The 18,543-nt window shown below is 63.2% G+C and overlaps 4 protein-coding genes across 4 annotated transcripts; 1 reads left to right on the forward strand and 3 right to left on the reverse strand.

Moving 5' to 3' along the window:
* Window positions 1–761: 761 nt before the first annotated feature.
* On the forward strand, window positions 762–2,522 carry PFL1_06888 (uncharacterized protein; the record flags this gene model as incomplete). The annotated part of the gene is made up of 1 exon (XM_007882622.1): window positions 762–2,522. One exon carries the CDS (start codon window positions 762–764, stop codon window positions 2,520–2,522), a length of 1,761 nt encoding a protein of 586 aa, XP_007880813.1.
* A 681-nt stretch (window positions 2,523–3,203) lies between these two features.
* Window positions 3,204–5,729, reverse strand: PFL1_04983 (uncharacterized protein; the record flags this gene model as incomplete). The annotated part of the gene is made up of 2 exons (XM_007882512.1): window positions 3,204–5,252; window positions 5,370–5,729. 2 exons carry the CDS (start codon window positions 5,727–5,729, stop codon window positions 3,204–3,206), a joined length of 2,409 nt encoding a protein of 802 aa, XP_007880703.1.
* Window positions 5,730–7,612: 1,883 nt separating this feature from the next.
* PFL1_04984 (uncharacterized protein) lies at window positions 7,613–11,141 on the reverse strand (the record flags this gene model as incomplete). Its single annotated transcript, XM_007882513.1, has 5 exons — window positions 7,613–7,795; window positions 7,895–8,110; window positions 8,226–8,575; window positions 8,687–9,048; window positions 9,151–11,141. The coding sequence occupies 5 exons, from the start codon at window positions 11,139–11,141 to the stop codon at window positions 7,613–7,615; spliced, it is 3,102 nt and encodes a 1,033-aa protein (XP_007880704.1).
* A 4,187-nt stretch (window positions 11,142–15,328) lies between these two features.
* On the reverse strand, window positions 15,329–17,391 carry PFL1_04985 (uncharacterized protein; the record flags this gene model as incomplete). Its single annotated transcript, XM_007882514.1, has 4 exons — window positions 15,329–16,146; window positions 16,326–16,400; window positions 16,478–16,979; window positions 17,068–17,391. 4 exons carry the CDS (start codon window positions 17,389–17,391, stop codon window positions 15,329–15,331), a joined length of 1,719 nt encoding a protein of 572 aa, XP_007880705.1.
* Window positions 17,392–18,543: the final 1,152 nt, after the last annotated feature.

Here is an 18,543-nt window from a genome sequence, read left to right on the forward strand (position 1 = left end):
GGCAGGCCAAGGTGCGGGTGCAGGCGTAGAGGCGATGCGAGGCGGGTTCAGCGAGGTGATGGTACTGAAGAGGACGTTGCGGCGGACGAGGGCCAAGGCAAGAGGTGGCGGATGAGGATGCTGCCTGGTGTTGCGATGTTTGCTGCGAGAGGAGTAACGGGGTTGCGAGGGTAGCGTAGGGAAGAGTGTGGCTGGTGGATGGTGGAAATAAGAGCCGTTGGCGGGTGAGGGCGAGGATGAGCGAGAGCAGGTCAAGCTTGCTGGGCAGCGGGTGGCTGTGTGTGGGTGGGTGTAGTTTGGGTGGGCTGCCAGTTGCCGTGCCTGCCTGAGCTGGCCTGGCCTGCCGCTCTGTCCCGTGTGCGTGCGTGCCTCTCTGTCTGTGCGGATTCAGATTTTTCTGGACCCGCAGGTGGGCAGCTCCACCTCACTCCATCTGGCCCGCGTGCCTGCCTGCCTGGCTGCCTCTCTGCTGAGCCGGCCCGCCCCCGCCGGAAGTGCGGCGCGTCAGCCTTGCGCCCGCCTCGGGGCCGGCCAGGCCAGGCCAGGCCAGGCCTCTGGAGCGGATCGGATCCGAGCAGCGCTCTCGGCACTCGGAGATTCCCTTGCTCCTCCAACCCATCATCACTTCCACCACCACCACCACCACCGCTTTCACCGCCGCCTCCATCACTGCCTGCTTCGCCTGTTTCTCGCCCGGACTTGCTTCCTTGCACCTGCTTTGCTCCACGTCTCATCTGCCGTCCCGTGCGGAGCGCCCCGCAATGACGTCGAACGACGTCCGCGACATCCTCTCGCTTCCCGCCTCATCCAACAACGTCGCCGGCGCAGCGAGCGTCGGCAGCGGTGCCAATACCGGTGCGAGCGCCATCGCAGGCCCCTCTTCTCTCTCTTCCGCGCGCTCCCGCCACCGCTCCTCGTCCAGGGCAAAGCACGCGCACCATGGTCCACCGGGAAGCACCCCAAAGGCCACCCGCCCCAAGCTCGACGGCATGACCCGCGAGCTCTTTGCCCTGCTTGGCGACAATGCGCCCAGCCTCGCCATGGCCCAGGGCCTCGCCGGTGGCATCGCCGGAGCCGATGGCAAGGCTGGCTTCCGCCCAAAGTTCAGGAAGCGTCCCGGCAGGGCCAAGAAGTGGGAGTGGACGCCCTTTCGCAACCCGGCACGCGACGACACCGACGACGACGGCAGCGGCCTGGTGCTGTACCACTGGGCACCCGCAAAATCTCGCAGCGCGCCGGCGGACCCGGGCACGTCGGCGTCGGCGTCGGCATCCGGCCCGCCCGAGGTCGAGACGGACTACCGCTTCTCGCAGTTCAACACGTCGTCGGGCGTGTACAGCTACTCGAACGACGAGTACATCCAGCACCTGCGCGACGACGACTGGACAAAGGAGGAGACGGACCACCTCATCGACCTGTGCCAGGCCTACGACCTGCGCTTCGTCATCATCCACGACCGCTACGACTGGCCGGGCAAGCCGCGCTCCATGGAGGACCTCAAGGCGCGCTACTATGCCATCTGCCGCCGCCTCATCCGCTCGCGCATCTCGACCGACGACATCGAGACGCGCCAGGCGCTCCTCGCCACCTACTCGTTCGACAAGCAGCGCGAGGTCGAGCGCAAAAAGGCCCTCGCCCGCCTCTATACCCGCACGCCCGCCCAGCTGGCCGAGGAAGAGGCCCTCTACGTCGAGGTGCGCCGGATCGAGCAGAACGAGGCGCGCTTCGCCAGCGAGCGCGAGGAGCTGCTGCGCCTGCTGGGCGGGTGGGAGTCGCTGCCCAACGCGGCGCCGCACAGCGTCGCCGCCGCCGGTTCGGGCGTCATGGGCCTGCTGACCGTCGCCGACGAGCTGGGCAGCAGCCAGTCCGGGTCGAGCGGCGACAGCAAGCGGTCGCAGAAGAAGCGCAAGCTCGACGACGAGGCCAACGAGCCGTCGAGCGCGCCGGCGGGCGCCGCCGCCGCTCCGAGCAGCAGCGGCGCGAGCCGGTCGAGCAGCAGCCTGACGAGCAAGCAGCGCGCCGAGCTCAAGCAGGCGCAGTTTGACGAGCAGCACTGCATCACGCGCTTCGATCCAGAGGCGGTGGCGCCCTCGAAACCGCCGTACCCGCACCTGATCGGGGTACCGTCGACCTCGCCGCCCGTGGCACCGTCACCGGCGAATCCGACGTCATCGCACGGCGTGTACCTCCGTTCCTCGCGCCTCCTCGCCGCGCGGCCCAACCTGAGCCTGCGCGCTGCGCAGACGCTGACGGAGCTACGACCGCCCATCGGGCCCAAGCTCGTCTTTGCTACGGCGCGGAATGCGGAGAAGTGGGAGGGCCTCATGGGCGCCGTGACGAGTGGACTCGAGATGAAGCGCCAGCTCGACCGCGTCGAGAGCGAGGTCCGTATCGCCAAGCAGAGACTGTTCGAGGCCCAGAGGAGCCTTGCTGCCTCCTCGTCGGCCGGTGGGGTGGCCGGTGGTAAAGACGAGGCCAAGAAGGAGGACGAGGCTCAAGCGCCGATACCGGCTGCTCTGTAGTCAAGAGGCGGCTTCGGTAGGCATGGCTGGCTGGGCAGGGTCTCCGTGTTGGCCTCCTGCGACCGACTGCTTGCAACGTCGGCCGCATCCCTTGTCGTCGTCGCTGCCCGATCGGCCATCCCGCGACGACCTGCATGTTAATCGACGCCTCGTGCGGCCCTCGCCCGTCCGTTGATCGAATAGCCTGATTCTGCCCGACCCGACAAGAGTACACGATGCTGCCAGAGAGACGGCAGGCCCAAAGAAGCGAGTGCGAGCGACGCAGAGCCGCGTCCGTCGAGGAAGAGGCGGTTGGGCAAAAGGTTGTGACCGGCGAGGATATTAAAACAAAACAACAGGGGCGAACGCAAATAGAGAGGGGCCGAGAGAGGCAAGGCGAGAGAGCGAGGGCGAGACAACGATCCGACAGACCTGACGTGGTACCGCCACTGGACAACGACAAATGTGCACAAGGACAACATGCGCGACTGCTGCGCAACACGCGGGCGGAACTGGCGGGAGCAGAGGCCCCGCGCAGTCGACGGCGAGACAGGGCAACGCCCGCGTCTGGCGAGGCTCCGGCCGCCGCGTCGGCGCCGAGGAGCAGGCAGCCTCGATGCTGGGTATATTGCGGCGACCTGGCGAGGCCTTGGTGGGCAAGTGTGGAGGGACCGACCGCGGCGAAAGCGTCGGGCCCGCGCCTCAGAACTTGCGCTTGGCAAACGTCTTGTTGAGGAGCTGGAGGATCTTGCTGACGTTGAGCTGGACGTACTCGAGGTCGAGGAGCTGGACGTCGTCCTTCTGCTTCTCGAGGAGGTCGTCGAGCTTGAGGTCCATCTCGAGGATGGCCTTCTCGCGGCCCTTGTAGTGCAGCGCAATGATAAAGGTGCCGGGCGAGGGCGACGTGATGTTGAAGAAGATGTTGGCGCGGCGGTTCTCGGGCACGTTGCTCTCGACGATGATGCCGTCCTTCTCCATCTGGGCGTGGGTGAAGCGGTACGGGCCGAGCACCTGCACCTTGGTCGCCTTCTTCTCCTTGCCGCCCACCGAGACGACGCCGACGCCGCCGGTGGCCTTGTCCTTGGCGGCGCCGCTCGTCATGCGGACGTTCTGCAGGTAGCTCTTGTAGGTGTCGAGCTGGCTGCGGAGGTAGTTGTTGTGCTCGCCAATCGTCTTGAGCACCGCCTCGAGGCTGCGCATCTCCTGCATCACCTTTTCGCGCATGTTGCCGAGGTGGGCGAGCTCGGTGGCGACCTCGTCCGTCATGAGGCTGTAGCCGTCGCGGCGGTCGACGACCTTGAGCTCCTCGAGCTCGCGCAGCATCTCCTTGACCTTGATGCCCTTGCGGACCAGCGTCGCGTCCTTGGTCGTCGCCGCCCGCTCGGCAATCTGGGGCAGGTTGATGGGGCGGCGGTCGGCCAGCGAGGGGATCGACCGGATCAGCTGGACAAAGATCGACTTGGTCTCCATGTAGAGGATGTCGTTCTGGGTCACGTTGTTCTCGGACATGAAGGCCGTGGTGAGGTCCTGGATGGGCGTCTCCCACCGGCTGAAGAGCTGCAGGTCGACGGTGCGGTTCTCCTTGCGGGGCACCTGGCCCGGCGAGCCGGCAAGCTCGTCGATGAGGATGCGGAGGTGGTGCTTGTCGTTGGGCGCCAGCACGTCGAGATGCTGCGCCACGAGCGAGTGGGTGGCGTAGAGCTCGTTGAGCGTGATCGAGATTTGCAGGTCCTTTTTCGAGAGCGCCATGTACTGGTCCATTTCGAGGGTATCGTAAAAGTCGCCGACGTCGCAGAGGGCGTTGAGGAAGGCGTTCATCCGCGTCTTGTTGTTTTCGACAAACGGGTTGAGCGACATCATGTACTGCTCCTTGGCGTACGAGGGCTTGTTGGCCAGGTTCTGCAGCATCTTGGCGATGAGGGTCAGCGTCCGGCGCGGGTGCTTGGCCGGCGGGCCGTCGACGAGCATGTAGGCCTGCGGCGTGACGATGGCCGGGTTGATGAAGCGCAGGAAAAAGAAGCCTCCGATGAGCGAGCAGATGGCAAACTCGGTGGCGTCCGGGTATTTGCGCTTCGTCAGGCTGCGGATCTGCTTGCAGATCCAGCGGATGCCGTAGGGCACCTCCTCGATCGAGTTGATGATCGTCAGCAGGAAGCTGTTGGCGATTTCCATGAGCATGGTGAGGCGGGGCGCAATGATGGCCTGGACGTCGGCATTCTCCTGCGCCACCTCGGCGGGCACGCCACGCGGCAGGTTGGGCGGCAGGCTGCCCGTGTCCTCCTCGATCTGGTTGATCATCTGCTCGTAGACCTTGAGCGGATTGACCTCGAGGTTGAGGTCCTTGTGCTCAATCAGGCTGTTGATCCGCTCGGCCAGGACGCTCTTGAGGTACGACTGGCCCGGCCCTCGGCGCGTGTAGGTCGTCATCATCCGCGACACTGGCGTGTTTGCTCGGAGCAGCGAGCCGAACTCGGTCGCCGTCTCAAACTGCGCCGAGAGCACCGACTGGAACATGGTGAGCAGCAGGTGCTCTTCCCGGCTCTCGTACTGGTTTCCGTAGAGCGTGAACATGACCGTCTGCAGCAGCGTGTCGATCTCGGCCAGGCTCACAAGCCGACAGAGCGCGGCGATGTGGCGTGGCTCCGACTGCAGCAGGAAAAAGAGGTTGCCGTACTGCTGCATCTTGCGGTCGTCGAGCGTCGTCCCCGCCGAGGGGTCCGCGTCTTCCAGCGTGCTCGCCACCTCCGATTGCTGCAGGGGCAAGAGGAGGGGGTGAGCGGAAGAGAGGTGGGATCAGACACTGTACACGACGCCAGGCGAGAGCGCAGAGCCACACGTCTGGACTTCCCGCTGCAGCCATGTACTCACCTCGTCCAACGCCATCCTATTTGCAATAAGCAGGGCGATGCGGCTGTCGAGGTACCGCACGTCCCTCTCCAGGACAAAGTTCTTCTTTGACTGGGCCGAGATCCTGCCTTTGAGCTCGCGGAGCCGCTTCTGCGCTCGCGCGAGGTCGTCCTCGACTTCAATGTCCTGCTCTGCGGCCATGCTGTAGAGGGCGGTGACCGAGTATCGGTTCGTGTTGCGGTTGCTAAGGCTGGCGGCCGTCAGGCGCTTGCTCATCATGCCGCTCCTGTCGCGCTGGCTGCCGCTGCCCTCGACAAAGCTGCCGGCCGAGGGCGAGGAAGGGCCATAGGCGCCGTTGGATGTCTGCTGGAGCGTCGTCATGGCAGGCGAATGCGGTGCCGGGGGACGACGGCTGGGCGGCGGCAAAGGCGGGGTGCTGGTTCGGGAGCGGTCGGAATCGCTCGAGACACGAGACTGATGCCGTCGCTCTTTGCTCTCGAGCGCGTGCGTCGGCTCGTTCCGAGAAAGGGAGCAAGCAGCCAGACGAGAGCGAGCAAGGGCAGCGCTGATCGGTGCCGGGGGATGGGTGTCAGGAGCTACGGCAGCCAGACGGACGAGCAAGCGGCGATTAAAACGCGCTCGAGCTTGGGAACGAGCTTGCTGGCTGCGTCGTCTGCTCAATCGCCTGTTGAGGCGCGATAGTATGTGGTCGCAACGAGTGCTTGCGAGACGTAGCTGCCGCCGGGTGGGTCAGAGAGAGACGATGGAGGAGACGCAGGCCGGTGATCGATGCAAGGTGGTGCGAGGGCAAGCGTATAGCAAGCACAAAGCAAGCAGAGGAGGTCGCAACGAGGACAAGAGAGCCGGTGACGCTGTGCAGCGTCCAAGGGCGGCTGAGAGGGCTGCGTCGGGGCGGCGGCGGTGGCGGTGGCGGTGGTGGTGGTGTCGAAAGAGTGTGAGGCTAGGGTCGGTGGCGGCGACGACAGAGGGCAGGCGACGCAAGGAGCCTGGTCGTCTGGGCAAGGGCAGAAGGGGGGCAGGCGGGCTGCTGTAGGGATGAAGGGTAAGTGCGCGGACAACGACGAGGGAGATAGGGAAGAGGCGGCAGCGGCGAGACGATAGAGAGAGAGAGAGAGCACCAGGAGACGGAGCGGGAGCCTTGCTTGCTTGCCTGCCCGCCCGCCTGCCTGGCTGTGCCTGCCTGGCTGCACCGCACGCACGCACGCCCGGCCGCCTGCCCTTGACATGATTGGGCGGGGCGGGGGGAAAAGAAGCATCGTCGCGCAGGCGCCCGCCGCTGCCCTGCCCTGCCCTGCCCTGGCTTGCATGGCCTGGTCTGGCCTGACCCCCGGCCAGCTGCACGGGGGCTGAGACAAGGCAAAGAAGCAAGCAAGCAGCAAGCAAGCGGCGCGCCCTGGCCTGGCCAGGTCAAGCCAGCCCAAACTAGCCCAGGCAAGCGCGCGCGCACGGTGGAAAAAACCGAAGCCCCGCTGGCCGGCTGGAAAATCCAACCTGGCACACGAACCCCTCGCGCCCGACGGGCTCCCAGGTGCGGGGAGCCCGCCCACGCCACGCCAGCCAGCCAGCCAGGCCACCGCCCGAACCCGGCCTGCCCAAGCCAAGGCGATATGTACGGCGAGCAGCTGATGGTGAAGAGCGCAGCTGGACCGGGGACAGGGCCCAGAGCCAGCGCGTGGGCCTGCCAGCCACGCACGCCCTGTCGATCCATGCACGCGGATCGCGGTACACAAGCAAAGCAAGCAAGTCAAGCAAGAAGAGACCGGGTGGCCAGACTAGCTAGATCCGCTGCTGGCCGAGCCTGGCTGCTTGCTTGGCTGGCCCTCGCTTCGGCCAGAACGAGCTCGCTCGCCAGCAACCGCGCTTCGCTACCGCCGGCGTTGGACCCCGGGGAGTGGCGGGCTGGGGCGCGGCGGGGCAGGGCGGGGCGGGGGCAGAGGGACACCCCGAGAGTCACCCACGCTCCTCAGCCAACTGCACATTCAGGTATCGCCGCTCCTTCTCGATCTCTGCCCTCTGCCGTCCTGGCCCTCGCTTTTGGGCGCTGGGAAAACAAACATGAACGCAGCCGAATGACCGACCAAACGACCGAGGCGGGCCGGCCCACGCCCTCGCCCATAGACTTGGTCGCCACACCTGCCTCTTCTCTCCCTCTCTCTCTCTCGCGTCGAGAAGAGACATGCTCAGACGGCAAGCCACTAATTGTATCGTCAATCGAAAGGTCAGGCCAAGAACTCTCGACTTCCTCAGGCCGCCGTCGGTTCAGAAGCGGCTCCACCGACTTGCTGGGCGGATGGCCGACCCGGCGGCGGCGACGACGCTGCAACGCTGCTGGCACCGCCTGGCCCCGTGCTCCTGACCTCGGCGGCGCGGCGCGACGACGACTCCCTGCGCGACGTCTCGTAGTGGACGTTGAAGTTGAGGCGGCTCTGCAGTCAAATCGACCATCGCGGATCCGCAGCGTGGCGAAGGTCAGTCGATGAGGGGAGACGACGGTAGTTCGAGCGAGGACAGCGTGGCCAACTCACGCCTAGATCGCGGACAGTCAGGTTCGAGTGCCGTTCGAGCGCATTGACGATCGTCTGCATTCGATCCTGGAACGTCGCCGACTGCTCCCGAAGCCGCTGGGAGATCTTGGAAATCGCCGTCGGGTCGGCGGGGGGCAGGCTCAGGCCAGCGGCGCTCGAGGGCCGCGAAGAGCGCGGACCCCGCAGGCTTGCATGCTGCGGCGGCCTGGTCGACGGCTGTCAGGGAGGGAGGTGGTCCACGACGAGCGCCAGTCGGTCAGTGCGTGTACCGTTGGCAGGTGCGCCGGCGCCGCCGTCTGAAGACGCTTCGTGCACGTCGGCATCGACTCACATTCTCCAGGTCATGGCGCGCCAGCTCTCCCGTAATGACGTGCGACAGATCGTCGACGGCCAAGGTGAAGGCAAGAATGGTGTTGAACTGAGCCCGCAGCTCCTCGGAGAGGTAGTTGTGCGCCCCACGCTTGCCGCCCTTGAGCAGCACCTTGTTGACCAGCGCGTTGAGGTACCGCCGATGCGACTCGATCAGCTCGTCGAGGTCGCCCTCCTTGCGCGCCATGTTTTTGACCAGATCGTCCCACGAGTACTCGATCACCTCGAGCTGGCAGAAGCCCTGCATCTGGCGCACGAACTGGATCATCTCGCCGAGCATGACCAGCGCGATATGGGCTTCCCGGTCGAGGTCTGCGAGAGTGGCGTTCGGTGAGGGCGATGTCGGCCAAGCTGAGTGTCAGCAGAATGTCGGTCGAGCGGCAGCTCGGCGGCTCAGCGGTGCGGTCGCCGCGTGCGACTCACCTCTGCCCACAGCCTCCTTCTTCCTGATGCGCCGCAGCGTGCCCGACGACGAGAGGAGCCGCATCCAGCTCGCGTTGACCGCCAGCTCGACCCGCTTGATCTTCCACAGGTGCGAAAAGATGGTCTGGTACTCGATCATGGCCGGCGTGTCGAGCACCGTGTTGACGGGCGAGTCGACCTTGTACTCGAGCGTGAACGTGTCCCAGCCAGTGTCGCCCTCGCTGAACTCCAGGATGCGGGCGTCGAGCCGCTTGAGGATGTCTGGGTCGTCAAACTGGGCATTCGAGCCGCGCACCGCCGTCTCGAGCGAGGCGGTCAGGTTGTGTCGGAAGAGGGACGCGGCCGGTCGGCTCAGGCTCGATCTGTGTGTCGGTCGGGCGGCCGTGGATGACGGAGGGCAGAGGTTGTCAGCATGCCATCGCCCGGATCACACTCTATCATGGCGGCGCCACGCCTCGCCTCACCCCAGCGACTGCATCAGCAGGTCGACGAAATCGCCGCGGAAGAGCATCAGGTAGTCTTTGAGCGCCCGCAGGTGGTCGAGCAGCTTAAAGTCGTCGAGAAAGATGTCGAGCAGGCGCTTGCTGGCAATGGTGAAGGCGGTGTCGATGGTCCGCTCGAGGCCGGAGAGGTCCGTGTAGCGGAGGTCCTTGGCCGAGGCGTCGAGGTTGCTCCTGGTGGCCACCCAGTCCGAGTCGCCGCAGCTATGGCGGATAAAGTTGAGGCTCTTGCCCGTCGAAAAGATCTTGCGCCCAAACGACTCGTCGAGGAAGCTGGGCAGCATCGGCTTGCGGAAGACAAACTTGTTCTGCCACAGCGACGCCGCGTCGGCCTCCAAGCCCTGGAAGCCCGAGAGGTCGCCGCTGTCGCCGCCGCCGCCGCCACCGCCGGCAGGCCTCCGCGGGTCCGAATTGAGCTCGACAAAGAACTCGTCAAAGGGATCCTCGAGCTCCCCCTCGTAGATCCACAGCGAGAGCGAGTGGAAGAACGGCCTCGAGACCTCGTCAAGCAGCTGTGACGTGAACTTGCGGATAAAGGGGTCGCCGTTGAAGGTGTACGAGTGGATCAGCGAGACGATGGCGCCGCCGTGTGCGTGGCGGCAGCTCTCGATGATGGTGCTCGTCATCCGCATCCGCAGCGCCGTCTCCTCGGTCCACACGCCCATCCGCTTGAGGGTGACGTAGGTCGAGGCCTCCGTCGTTTTCGAGCCGCCTTCGACGCCAGGAGTGCCGGCGCGGTTTAGCTGGGCCTCGAGGCTTGCGACCAGGCGGTAGTAGCCCGTCAGCTCGTTGGAGATAAAGTGGCAGAGGCTCTGCATGATCAGGCCCGACCCCGGAGCACCGGTCCGCTCCTGGAGAAACTCGGACACGCGGCGGTAGAGCCGGCCGAGCTCGGCCAGGCGGTGGATCAAGTGCCGCGTCGGCGCATCGATGCGTCCACGGCCCTGCTCTTCGATGACGACCCGCAGCACCTTTTCGGGCTCGCCCGGTTGCTCGCCCGGCTCGACGGTGGGCAGCTGATGGTGCTCCTCCCACCGCACGTAGCGTCCGCTGATGCCCTGAAGGATGTAGACGACGTCCCGCAGCAGCTCCTCTTCCGGGATGTCGGGCGCGTTCTGCCTGGCCCTCCATCGTTCGAGGAGCTCCTTGCGCGGTAGCCTGCCGTCCTGCTGCAGGCTCTGTGCGGTCGGCGCAGATGTGCTGGCTTCGCGCTCAGGATGTGAGTCCCCTGCTGGTGTCGTGGCGTGGCCTTTTGGCGGCGGCGCTGCTTTGGTGTTGGACAACTCGGCCCGGTCGGGACGTGAGGCGGGCGGTGACGGTGGGGATCTTTGAAATGCGTCGTCGGCGGGGGCGGCCTCGGCCTTGTTGGACACGGCCTCGTGAGCGGATCTCGACGACGTCGGGCGTGGATCGGCTGCTCTGCGCGGCGCGGCGCCCGGCTCGTGGAGCGTCGATGAGGGGCCGGCTGTGAAGGCAAGCTGCTCGAGCAGATCGAGGATGGCGGTGACGTGGCGGGGCCGCTGCGGGTGGCTCTTGAGCCGCGCCACCAGGTTGGCGTACCGGACCGTCGAGCCGTGGCCGCCATCGACGGCCCACCGGGACAGCTTGCGCTGGACCATGTCGGTGATCTGGGGCTCGGTGGGCCGCGACGAGTGCTCCTTCATCTCGACAATGTCGTAGCCCTCGTCGTCGAGGCGGTCCTTGAGCTCCTTGCGCGCCTGGCGCTCCTCGGCCGTCTCGTCGCGCCGCTTGCGCGTGGCCGGGACGAGGGAGCGGGTCAGGTTGCCCAGCATCCTGTACATCTCGCGCACCATCTCCGACTCGCTGGCCGGTGGCGGCGGGGCGGCCGTGGGCTGCATGGGGTATCGCGACGACGAGGGCTGGCTGCGTGGGTCGGCGTCGTGCTGCTGCTGGTAGGCGGCGTTATCAGATCGCCGGGACGGATGGCTGGACATGGCGCAGCGTGAGCGGCCGAGGATGCGTTCCGCGGCGAGCGTTGTAGAAGGCGGCAGGGAGGTCAGACCGACAAGAGATGGTTACCGGAGAGGATGGTGGTGGTGTGGAGTTGCAACATGAGACGCGGCGGCGCCCCCAATTTCGTTTGGCCTGGCGGTCGGTGTTGGTCTCGGCCAGCTGAGGGCTTCGTGCAGCTCAAGCAGACCGTGCTGCAACCACTGCTGCGCGTCGCGGCCAACTGGCTCTTTGAATAAAAGACTGATTGATGACTTCAAGGGACTGCTGCAGCCTGCAGGAGACAGGGGGTGTAGAGGGCCAAAGAAGACACATGCATCAGCCCTCTGGCTTCTCAATTGCTGGCTGACTGGCAGGCAGGTGGGCAATCAAGTGAGGCTTGCTTCAAAGCAACCAGCACCTCGACTCAAATATCACGTTCTGTGCATCACTGTTTAAGTCCTCAAGTGAGCATGGCTTAAGGTCTTGAAGCCATGTGACATGCAGATGACATGTATGTGTGGGCAAGGGACAAGCCTGTTGGGTGATGGCTCTCCTTGCAACAGCCAGAGACCTGAGCTGTGGCATCAATTGAGGCAGCCAAAGAACACCTTGCAGCATGCTACCAGGAGGGGGTCTTGTTGAGCAGAAACTTGGCAATGCTGACTTGGTTGAATGATGTCTTCTCAAAGAGCAGGATGAAGATGGGATAGACCCACCTGGACAGGAAGGTGGCCAAGGAGCTCATCCTTGGACAGCAGCCCAGCAAAGACACTGTTGCTGCAAGACTTGGTAGTGCCAGACATTTTTGTGTGACCAACATGTGGCAAAGGGCTGAAGCCATGTGTGCATGGAATACCCCCTGTTTTGATTGAATTTTGATTGCTTGCTGTGCCTTGCTTCCAACTTCTGAGCTGGCCTGGCCTGCATTCCTTTGTTGTTGCCACCATCACCCGTCCATCCACCTCAGTCATCAAATCCCATGACGCGGAACTGCAACTCCACCAACACGGCACATCGAGACCGGGTGCCCGCACGCATGTTAAGCCCTCGGGGTCTTGGGATACCGCGGGCGGCCGAGGACGGTGTAGGGCTTGCGCGGAGAGGTCAGGGATGGAGAGGAGTAAGGATATCGATGCTGTACCAGTCTCTAGTGAGCAGAGGATATAGTACATTCGACGAGGAGCCTTCCGAGGGCCTCCTCGCCGTCCCGCAGTATTTGTACTGACAGCCTCGGATCTTTTCCTCCTGCCGCGGGGCCGACTGCGGCAATTGCCGCTCGGCCCCGAGGGCGCAGCCCCGGCCTCGGGACTCGGGCCGCCCCCGCGGATGTCAGCCGAGGCGCGGCCTGACAACGCACACAGTGCCACAAGGCTGCCTGGTCCAACATCTGTGACGTCTGGCTCAGCCGAGTAACAGGGCAACCCCTGGCATGCTCCAACTGCAGGGGAAGCCCCTGCACTCCGCCAGCCGCCAGCGGGTTTGGGTTTAAATGTGTCGACTGTAACGCCCACAAAACTCATAACTTAGCTTGGCTTCAAGTGCGTCAATTGTAATAAGAGCAGCACAAGTATGAGCTGGATCAGGCCATGCTCTTGCAGACATAGACACTGAAGTTTTAAATGACTGCAGCAGCCTTTCTACAGATGCAATCAAGCAGACAACATGCCAACTCTGGCTTGTTGAAGGACTCTTTTTGTCACTGCTCACTTGTCAACACAAAAATTGTGCTATCACATCTGCCTAGGTGATGAGTCTGTAGCAAAGATGGAGCTTGCATCTGTCAGTGGCCAAGGCCCAAACTTGGTGCAGCAGAGCCTATCTTTTTTTTCTGGCTTGATGCAGGTGTTCCTCCATCATCTGCATCTGGATGCCATCCTCCCTCATCCTCAACAACTCTCCCCTCTACCTAATCTCCACCATTCTTTCTTTGCTGCTGGTTCAGCATGCCAATTCACAGATACAGCCAAATTTACATGATCAGCTGTGCACAATTATGCAAATGTGGGTCTGGTAGGGCCATGGCAGCATTACTGACAGCAGATACGTGGCAAAGCAGCTTGAGAAGGCTACCTGCATGCAGCCACCCAAGAGGGGCTGCAGCAAGACCAGAAAGGGCAGCAAGCTTGGCTGAAACACCAGGCAAAGCCTTGCATGTTTGAACTGCAAGGGGAGCTGGCACAGGCAGGTTTGTGTTTAAGTGCACTGACTGTGGCACTGGCAAGGAACACAGGTGAGGCTGGCTTGAGGTCAATGAAGGCACCTTGTGCTCTGCAACAAGAATGCAATTTTGTGTGGCAACAATGACAACAACACCTCTCCCTCAAACAAGCTCATCTTGGGAAGCAAGGCAAGTTCCGATGCACCAGGCACCATCACCCTTGTTGCGCAGCGTGTCCAGCAACAGCCATCAAGGCATGTCAGGAGCCCCGCTGTGCGACACACCAATGTCAGGCGGCAGGCTTCTTGAGACCAATCAACGCCTGACCACCTGCACATCTGGAAGGGGCAGCATGCTACAATGCTGGAGACTCACTCGTCGATCTCCAGCAAGATACAGCTGCAACGCAAGATACAATCTGTGGAGGTCGCACGGAGGCTCATGTCCATCTTGCCCTGGCAGGAGCCTGACACCCCGCACAACACTGGGAAAGGGCAAATTGGGCAGCTCCTACAACACCTCAAGCCTCCCTGCCGACAATTCTCAAGTGGAGATTCATGCCTGACAAACAGAACACACCTCTCTGATCATGCAGCAGGGTGAGTGCACCAGCACAACCTCTTCAAGAATCCTGGACTGGCATCTTGTCTGCATCATGCTTGTGTGACCAAGACCAAGTTGCAGCAGTCCTTTTAAACCTTCACTCATACCTGACATCAGACCCTCTGCATGGCAGGCCCCTGCAACTGCCGCTGCAACTGCCCGATGCTTCTCCAGACATTTTGCATCAGGCGCAGGCAGGCCTCACGCGACGCCCGCTACCGTGGGGTCCCGCAAGAACCGATCGCGCTCTCGACTCAAATAGCGAAGCAGGGCGTTGAAGCTAGCCAGCAGAGGCGGCGGCAGCAGCAAATAAGGAACAGGCGCAAGCATTGCTGGTATGGCAAGGGGTCGGGCCTTCAGAGAGCGGCATCAGGTGAGCGGGCAGGCAAAGCCAAAGGGCAAGGTTGGTAGGCGACGGTAGGGGCGATGGCAGTACGAGCCGACGGATAGGACGGAAGGCGAGAATTGAAGCGGGCGTCCGCACAGCTCGAAACGAAGGCGGCGGCGGGCACACAAGCGGGAAGGAGCCTCCCAGGCGACCACAATAGAGAGTCCTGAGCCCGACGTCGAGGCGCTGCTGGTGCTGCGACGTCAGTGACAAGACGGGGCGGGAGGGCGGGAGGATAAGCAAAGAGGCAGGTCCAGGATCGGCAGGGCTCGCTGGGCAGAAACGATGCCACGGCCCTCAGAGGGTGTCAACGGTGCTCTCGTGATGGTACACACAGGCGACGGCATGCTGACGGGCGGGTGGTTTGGACGACAGGCATGGTGACGAGGGCAGGGGACGGTTGGCGTCGGTGCCAGTGGTGACGGTAGCACTGAACGGCGCGCTCCTGAACCTGATCCTACCTATCCCTTGACCCGCGCGCCAATACTACCGCCAACATCGACCTGCCGAATGCCCTTTCTCCAACGCCGCCGTTGCCATCGGTCCTCTGTTGCCGAGGCGTCGGTCGACTTCCGCTCATCTTCGCTGTTGTCCGGTGTCGCAGGTATGCTCGGCAGTCTGCGGCTTCGCCCGATCGCGACTGCCGCCTGCTGGACTTACTCGCCTGCTCGCTCGCTCTCTCACTCGGCGCCTTCGTGCTTGTTCCGCGCCTCGACCTCATTTGCTTGGCCGTCGCTGCCCTCCATGGACCCCGTTCCCCTCCATTGGCCGCGCCCACCTCTTAGATCGCATCGTGTAATGTAGAGTACAAAGGTGGACTCCGGTCCGACGCGGAACTAGCGGCAGCCGAGAGAGACGACGGCAGAGAGCGAAGAACAGCCCCGCGACGGCACCGCGACGGCCGACTGCAGCATTGCTGGACGCCCAGTACGGCTAGGATCGCAGGTACGAGTGGATGGAAAGGAATCTGATTGCACTGCACACCGAAGCGTCTGAATCCCTGAGTGCAGAGACACGATATCTGCGCGAGCGCGCGTCGGTTACCACTCCTTCAGGTACATGCCAACCTTTTGCTTGAACGACGCCTCCTTGAACATGGCGGCGCGCTTCTCCTCGTCCTGCTTCCAGAACTGCTCGTCGGCCTCGTCGAACTCCTTGGCGCCCGAGACGAGGTCGACCTCCTCGGGCTTCCAAACCTTGGTCTTGTGCCAGAGCTTCCAGCCGACGATCAAGATGAAGAATACCGGGATACCGATGTAGTTTGTAATAAAGTCGTTGACTTTGAAGCCGTGGGTGAACGATGCCCAGCCCTTGGTGATCAGGACGAGGGAAACGAAGAAGGTGGCAACGTAGGTTGAGTACGGCTGGAGAGGCGCTTGCCACGGGAGCGAGTCGCGCGACCTTCCCTGCGCCTTCATCGCCCTCATGAAGAAGATGTGCGTTGTTAAAATCGTCAGCCATGCGGTCCCACCAAGAATCGTGACGGTGTTGACGAGGTAGCTGAATGTCTTGGGACCACCGCTCGATAGGTTGATGAAAGCGAGGGCCGGAAACAGGGAGCTGAGTCCGAGTGCCATGTACGGAATACCGCGTTTGTCGACGCGTCGGAAGATGCGCGGCGCTTGGCCGTCGAGCGCGAGACCATAGAGCGTTCGTGCGGCGATGTACAGATCAGAGTTGGCCGCAGAGACGGTGAAGAGCAGAAGGGCTGCATTGATAATGTCGGGGAGGACCTTGATCTGGGCAATGTTGATCGCGACGACGAAAGGCGAGGCCGCGGCAGAGGTCGACTTCTTCGTCGCCGTCAGCAGCAGCGGCGTCTTGCTGTCAACGACCATGCCGATCAGGAGAACACCGCCTGTACGTTGCGAGGTTACGGGATCGGCAGAAGGAATGCTCGCCGTCAGCAAAACGCGCCAGCGGATCGAGAAACCATCGACGCGTCGACGCGGCGGTCGGTTGGCACCGCCGCCGCTGCCCCGATGCCGGAGCTAGTACGACGCTTCTCTCAAGTACACAGCCGATCTCTTCACTCACCGATGTAGAACACAATGATACGAAGGAAGGTCTTCTTGATTGCGGCAGGTACCGTTTTGCGGGGGTTCGACGCCTCTGTTTATGGGGAAAAAGACACGCGGTCAGCTCCTGCTCTTCCGGACCATGTTCAGGAGGCTGTTCAAGGTAAGCACCTCCTACAGTAACGGCCACTAATTCGCTTCCGGTGTAGGCAAAGAGAGCAGTGACCATGACGCTCCAGAAGCCGAGGAAGCGCGCGAGCGAAGTATCGCCGAATCCGGGGTACGGGGAGAAAGCCTTGCCGTCCTGCCAATTGCGGAAGCCGATCCGGTCGCCCGTGGGACTGCCTCCGAGGTCGATGATGAGCAGGAGGAGCAGAAGACCGACCATCACGATGATCTTGAAGAGGGAGAGCCAGAATTCAAACTCGCCGAAGTACTTGACTCCGGTCGTGTTGAGCACGACGATGAAAACCCATAGAATCGCAATGAAGATTCCGCCGGACAGGTCTGGGCGCCAGTACGAGACGATAAGGGCGAAGGCGTTGACCTGGTTCGCGGTGATCACCCAATACTTTAGAAGATAGTTGACTCCTGTGGCGAAGCCGAACTCGGGGGACACGAAGCGCGTGGCGTGTCCGGCGAAGCCACGAGGATGGGGCATAAACGTAGACATCTGGTATACGCGGGCGGTAGCGAACGTGCCATGTTAGGAACGGTCTCGGGTGCGGAACGGGGCGGCGAGAGGACGCTGAAGTGCTCACCTCTCCAAGAGCGGACATGACCGCGGCGCACATGGCGCCCATGACGCAGAAACCGATGAAGAGGGATCCGGGACCAGCATTCTTCAGGCCGGCGCCGGTGCCGATGACGAGGCCCGTTCCCAACGCGCCACCGATCGCGATCATAGAGATCTGTCTTCCCTTCAAATCGCGCTTGAGACCGTTCTGTTCGGCCACCTGGCCTTGGTACTGGGTGGCGGCATGCTGATTGTCGAAGCCGGAGTCCTTGTTGTCGCTTCCGACGGCCGATTTCTCGTCGGGAAAGGCCTGCGACGGGCTGCTGTCGTGGCGGACGGGGCTCGCCATGGCGGGCAACGGTTGATTCGATTGCAAGGCGGCGAAAGGGGGCGGGGAACGACGAGGGGAGGGTCGGGGAGAAAGGGGAAAGGGGGAGCGGAATGGACGTGAATCGTTGCCACCCGGTGATACGGCCATTCGCTCGCTCTTATAAGGGCGGCGCGCGGTTGGGGTGGCCGCTTGTGCTTGGCCCGAGGGCGGCGTTATCATTCTGCGGGCGCTCGAGCGAGACGAGACGAGACGAGTCGAGGGCAGCAGACCAGGGCTTGCCAAAGGCGGGGTACATGGGGCACGGCAGCCGTGACAATCATGCAACGACACTCGCCTCGCAGTCAGAGGACGGGGCGCAGCAAGTGGGGCTCTCCGGCGCTTGATCCGTGTGTGCCACGGTGGACCTGGGACAGGCACCACGACCCCTGGCGCGCATGGCATCCACGAGCGTGGCCTGGCCAGACGACCCGTCGACGGGCGCGCGCCAAGGTGCCTGGGTTGCCGTCGTCGTGCTGCTATGCGATGCGATGCTACAGAAAGGGCAACGGACGCTTCGCGGTTGGCTGACCCCGCTTTGGGCGATAGCAAAGTTTCGCCATTGACTGCGCGACGCGGGCGGGCGATGAGGTGATCCCGGGGGGTCGTCGAGGCTCGAGCCGTGGAAAAACATGCTGAGCGCCGCTGGCCCGGTGGACCTCTCCGAGCTTCGGCTTTGCCCTGTGGCCCGAAGCCGACGGCGGAGCGGCGCCCTCGTTGGGAACCCGCCGCCGAATAGGAGTTTTTTTTCCGCAGTGGGGGTGAAGGCCCAAATTCTCTCTCTCGGCGTCGAGATCCGTCGAGCTCTGGTGACCGCCGCCGCCAAGACCCGTCCTTGTGGGCCCTCGCGCGATGTCCACACTGCCGTCCAACGCCGTAGACGATCCCCCTTTTCAAATGTCAGAAAGGCCAGGATGTAAGACAGGCGCTGGCAGGGCGCAACGGTGAACGGCGGCCCTCCCAACGACGACACGACAATCCTGATTGGGCGTCGATCCAACTGCGGCCATGTCCGCTGTCCTGGGCCGACGCTGCTCCTCCTCCGCATCCCCGTCTGCATTCCCTCGCAGTCTCGACCTGGTCGTTCATCAAATTGGTCGAGCTGGCCGTGCTCCCATACCTCGCAGAGCACGG

Source organism: Pseudozyma flocculosa (assembly GCF_000417875.1).
Source record: "Pseudozyma flocculosa PF-1 unplaced genomic scaffold scaffold00017, whole genome shotgun sequence".
Lineage (NCBI taxonomy): Eukaryota > Fungi > Basidiomycota > Ustilaginomycetes > Ustilaginales > Ustilaginaceae > Pseudozyma > Pseudozyma flocculosa.